Source organism: Egretta garzetta, unplaced genomic scaffold (assembly GCF_000687185.1).
Source record: "Egretta garzetta isolate BGI_Z169 unplaced genomic scaffold, ASM68718v1 scaffold323, whole genome shotgun sequence".
NCBI lineage: Eukaryota > Metazoa > Chordata > Aves > Pelecaniformes > Ardeidae > Egretta > Egretta garzetta.
Genome location: NW_009259435.1, coordinates 2594318 through 2598243, shown reverse-complemented (window position 1 = coordinate 2598243; position 3926 = coordinate 2594318). Strand labels below are relative to the sequence as shown.

The window sequence follows — 3926 nt, the reverse complement described above, 5'->3', positions numbered from 1 at the left end:
GGGATTTAACAGCCGGGCAGAGGCGGTGCTGAGGGCCAGGGTTTGGGGGTGGGATGGCAGGGGTAGGGGAACAGTTGGGCTTGGGGATCTTAAAGGGCTTTTCCAACGTAAACGATTCTATGATTCTATGATATATAAATAGGCATTTTTTAACAGGATTGTTCTGATGACTTATTTGGATAAGAAATGATAACCTAGATCATTCCAGTTATCTACCTGAAACAGCAAGATTACAGAACACCGAAGAGATACCGTATACCTGGTTCTGTTTAACAGACCTGCTGAAGATTTGAAGAAAACTCTCTTGGCATTAAGAAAGTAAAGCTAAGACTAGTTTAGCTGAAGCTATAAAGACCAGCAGGGCAGAGAAAAGATAAACAGATCAGAAAACAAACCGAGAAGTTTTTATTTGGGAAAATGTGTAGCAATGCCTTGATTTCCCTGATGAGTAAACCCAAACATGAGGTATTTCTGGGGAAAATTTTGCATGGAAAAAGCAGTCATCATTGACTGCAAACATGGATTTCACTTCACAAATGGCAGGGAAGGAAAATGCATCAACTCTTTGGGATTTCAGAGGCAACGCCTAAGACAGTGTTAAAGGAGCGTCGTTCAGAGGACCTCATTAATGAAATTAATTAAACACAGAGTAGCAAAGCAAGAGCGGTCTGTAATTTGGTAGGAGGTACGAGACGTTAAAACGGGGTTTCCAAAGTCCATCCCACGGGCTGCTTACGGCCTCTGAAGCCTTGACGCGTGACATTGAAGGCATTAAAAGTTGCAGCATTCCCTGAAAAATGAGTTAATGGATGTGACAGCAACAGGGTCTTTTGCTGCTGGACGCAGCGATACGTGGCCATTTACGCAGTCGTTGCCCATGGTTTTAATTTTATACATAAGGTATTACACTGCTGGTTAATTGTATAGTGTAGCCTTCAATAGCCCACCTGTAAAACATCCCTCCGCGACCAAAACTTTGGAAACCTGTATTTAAGATGGTGGAATACGTGCAGCGTCATTAAGAAATAGTCGAGGAGTAACGATGAACTGCCAAGCACACACACAGCAAATAAAAAAACAAAAAAGAAAAAGGAGATTAATTATTTAGGCCGGCACAATGAAGGATGCCTAAGTGGCAATAAACTTAAAGCAAGCCGGGGACCATTTCTGCCAAGCATCAGGAAGAGCAGCCAGACTAAAAACCTCTCCGGCTTTTTGAGTATCGCCCAAGAGAGCTGGTGAAAGTCAGATGGGCTGGGTAAACGTTATGAGAGAGAGAAAAAGAGGTCAGGTAATGCATTACAGGATGCATTCTGCACTGGGAGGGGCAGGATTGATTGCAGCTAAAAAGGAGGTATGAAAAAAAAATGTATCTGGGAACCTATACAGCAGCTGGGGACTTTAAATGTGGTTTGGGGGGGGAAGCTGGGGCTCCAGTCTGCTTCATGAGAGCGCAGGAATGGCAAACGCGTAATCGGGCAAAGATAATTCTTTCTCCTCAGTGCTCGTTCTGCTTTGGGTTTTGCCCCAGGTTCCCCACACTCGCCACGTATCACTTTGCTCCATCGCATCTTACCGAAACCAACCTTTTGGTTTGAGGTAAAAATTCCAGTTTCCACAGAACACCTGAATCCTGAGGGGAAAAAAAAAAACAAACCACCTTCATGAAATCATGGGGCTCCAGCCCTGGCACTTGCTGCAGCTGTACCTGCAGACCAGTTTTGTGCCTTGTCCCTTCTCAAGGGGACAATTTTGGAGAGGAAATCCAGACTCCTGGCTACCAGTTTGTGCCCTGCTGTGTTATGGAGGCTGCGGACGAGCCAGTTGGAAGCCTAGAAACCACCCCAAGAAAGACAGGAGAAAAATAAAAGAACAACAAAGGGAGGACAGAAACAAAAGAAATAGTGTTTAGGGGATAAAAAAAAAGATAAAAAAATGTAGTTGACCATTTACCTACCCAGCAGCAGCCAGTTGGCATCAAGTGAGAGCTGGGTTTAAGGAAGGATTTGGGAGAAAATCCGTCACAAGGACGGATTCACCTTCCCTTCACATACCCCTGGTGCACACTTATTTATCCCAGCTCATCCTCAACTACAGGTTAAACATTTGCCATGTGATTTCTGCGCCCCACATGCTTATTCATAGTAACCTTAGAGAGGAAACCCCATGTTTTCCCATTGCTGCAGGACGGACCAGCCTAATTTTGGATTGTCAGTTAATATCTGCCCCTCCAATAAATGCAGTGCAGCGCTTTAATTAGAGGCTTAAAATTCAGTCGGTGAAGCAGAGCGTGGCGTGGCTGCCAGGAGCACTGTATCCCAAAACCCAGTGCCGGAGGGGGGCCAGCAGCTGCTTTTTGTTTCGGGACTGCTATGAGCCACTGGAAATTTCCAGCTGGTGTTTGGGGAAAGGCCGCTTGCTCCGAAGGCTGGCGTGGAGGACACGGGTGACCAACTCCGGGATGGGACTCAAACTCCCAGCAGGCACGTGGCAGGAAACAAGGGCTCACCCTTCCCTTCTCGCTGTGAGACAGGATCGGTATCAATCTGCCAGCGGCCGTGACACCCGGCGATGGGCACGCCGACTACCCGCCTTCGGAGAGCAGCTGCTTACCCACCAGTTATTTGTATTTATATCTTTAATTTTCTCGCTGTGCTTTGTTACGGAAACACGCCTCTGCCAACGAGACACAGGAAAGACGCAACGAGACAACGGGAAAGCGTGAACGGGAGTTTTGTAACATCCCTGGTTTGTTGTGGGTGCGATGCTGTGCACCCATCCCTTCCCAGACCCGCGCCTTGGTGCTCTTCGGCATCTCCTGGGCTGCTTGCTTAGGGATGCAGGTGAAGGCAAAAGGCTGCGCGTCCGGCGCTCTGCAGCCGCTGAATTTAAGCAATAAAGAGGAAGGGGTAGGGAGATGAGGGCAGGAAAATAGAGCTGGTATCCAGTTAGTTCAGAGGAAGGAGCAACATAAAACAAAGGTCAGGTTCCTCTTTGAGAGAAGAGGAATGAAAGCAGCGGTGCACGGCGGGGAGGAGGAAAACGAAATGAAGGTTAATAGCTACTGAAGGAGAAGGGCTGAAGACAAGATGGAGGGGGAGAGGGAGCGCAGAGACAGCGAGATGCGGCTGCAGCGAGGTTTGGAGAATAAAAGCCAAAGTGCTGCAGTGCTCGGTGCTCTCCCGGCGCACCTCCGCGACACCCGCAGGTTCAGGGGCTGCAGATTGCCAGGCGGGCACTGCCACCGGCTGCCAGGAGGGAGCCCCTTTGGGGTCTCGTGGCAGCAGGAGCATCATTTTCCTTCCAAGCAGCTGACATAACCCTTTGTACAGTCCCATACACCTACTTAATGCCAGCCCCAGCAAAGGTTTTCACTGGTTTCTAATGCCCAGCATCCACACGGGTATCACTTGGCACCCTTGGAGTATCTTCCAGATACTCTTTATTTCTTTCCTGGACCACTTCAGCCGCACACACGGTAGCCCACCACCGGCGTACGGCTTGATGCACGCACGGGGCGTTTTTTGCCGGCAGCCCCCCCCCCCCCCGCTGCCACCATCCCTTCCAGGGTGCCCCTGCAATTAAGAGGGCAGCTGATTGCACTAACAAGGTTCAGAAATAACACTAACGAGGTAGGTGCCATCCGCAATTAGACCCTCCGCAGGGTACGGCTCACGTATGTCGCCCAGCTGGCCGCAGGCCCCGGGCGTGGGCATACAGGGCTGGGCTTTGCTATAAAGCCTTTAATTTCGGAGATGTTTCATTGAAAGCGGGTGGGGAAAAGGGGGAGACCCGCAAAGTTTGCAGAGTGGTGCTGAGCCCTCCCCTATTAAGGGGAACCGTGGGCATGGCTCCTCCCTACACAGCCAGGCATTCGCACTGTTAAATTGGCTTAAAATACTAAAAAAAAAAAAAAAAAAACCCCA

At 49.2% G+C, this 3926-nt stretch overlaps 1 protein-coding gene across 1 annotated transcript in view; it reads right to left on the bottom strand.

Annotated features, from left to right (window-relative positions):
- ALG8 (ALG8 alpha-1,3-glucosyltransferase) overlaps nucleotides 1-3716 on the bottom strand; it is a 36529-nt gene extending 32813 nt beyond the window's left edge. The window contains exons 1-2 of the mRNA XM_009637130.2: nucleotides 3677-3716; nucleotides 3027-3061 (exon numbers count right to left, since the gene is read on the bottom strand). Coding sequence (XP_009635425.2) covers nucleotides 3027-3061; nucleotides 3677-3716 — 75 coding nt within the window. The remainder of the gene's footprint in view (nucleotides 1-3026; nucleotides 3062-3676) is intronic.
- Between the last annotated feature and the right edge of the window lie 210 nt (nucleotides 3717-3926).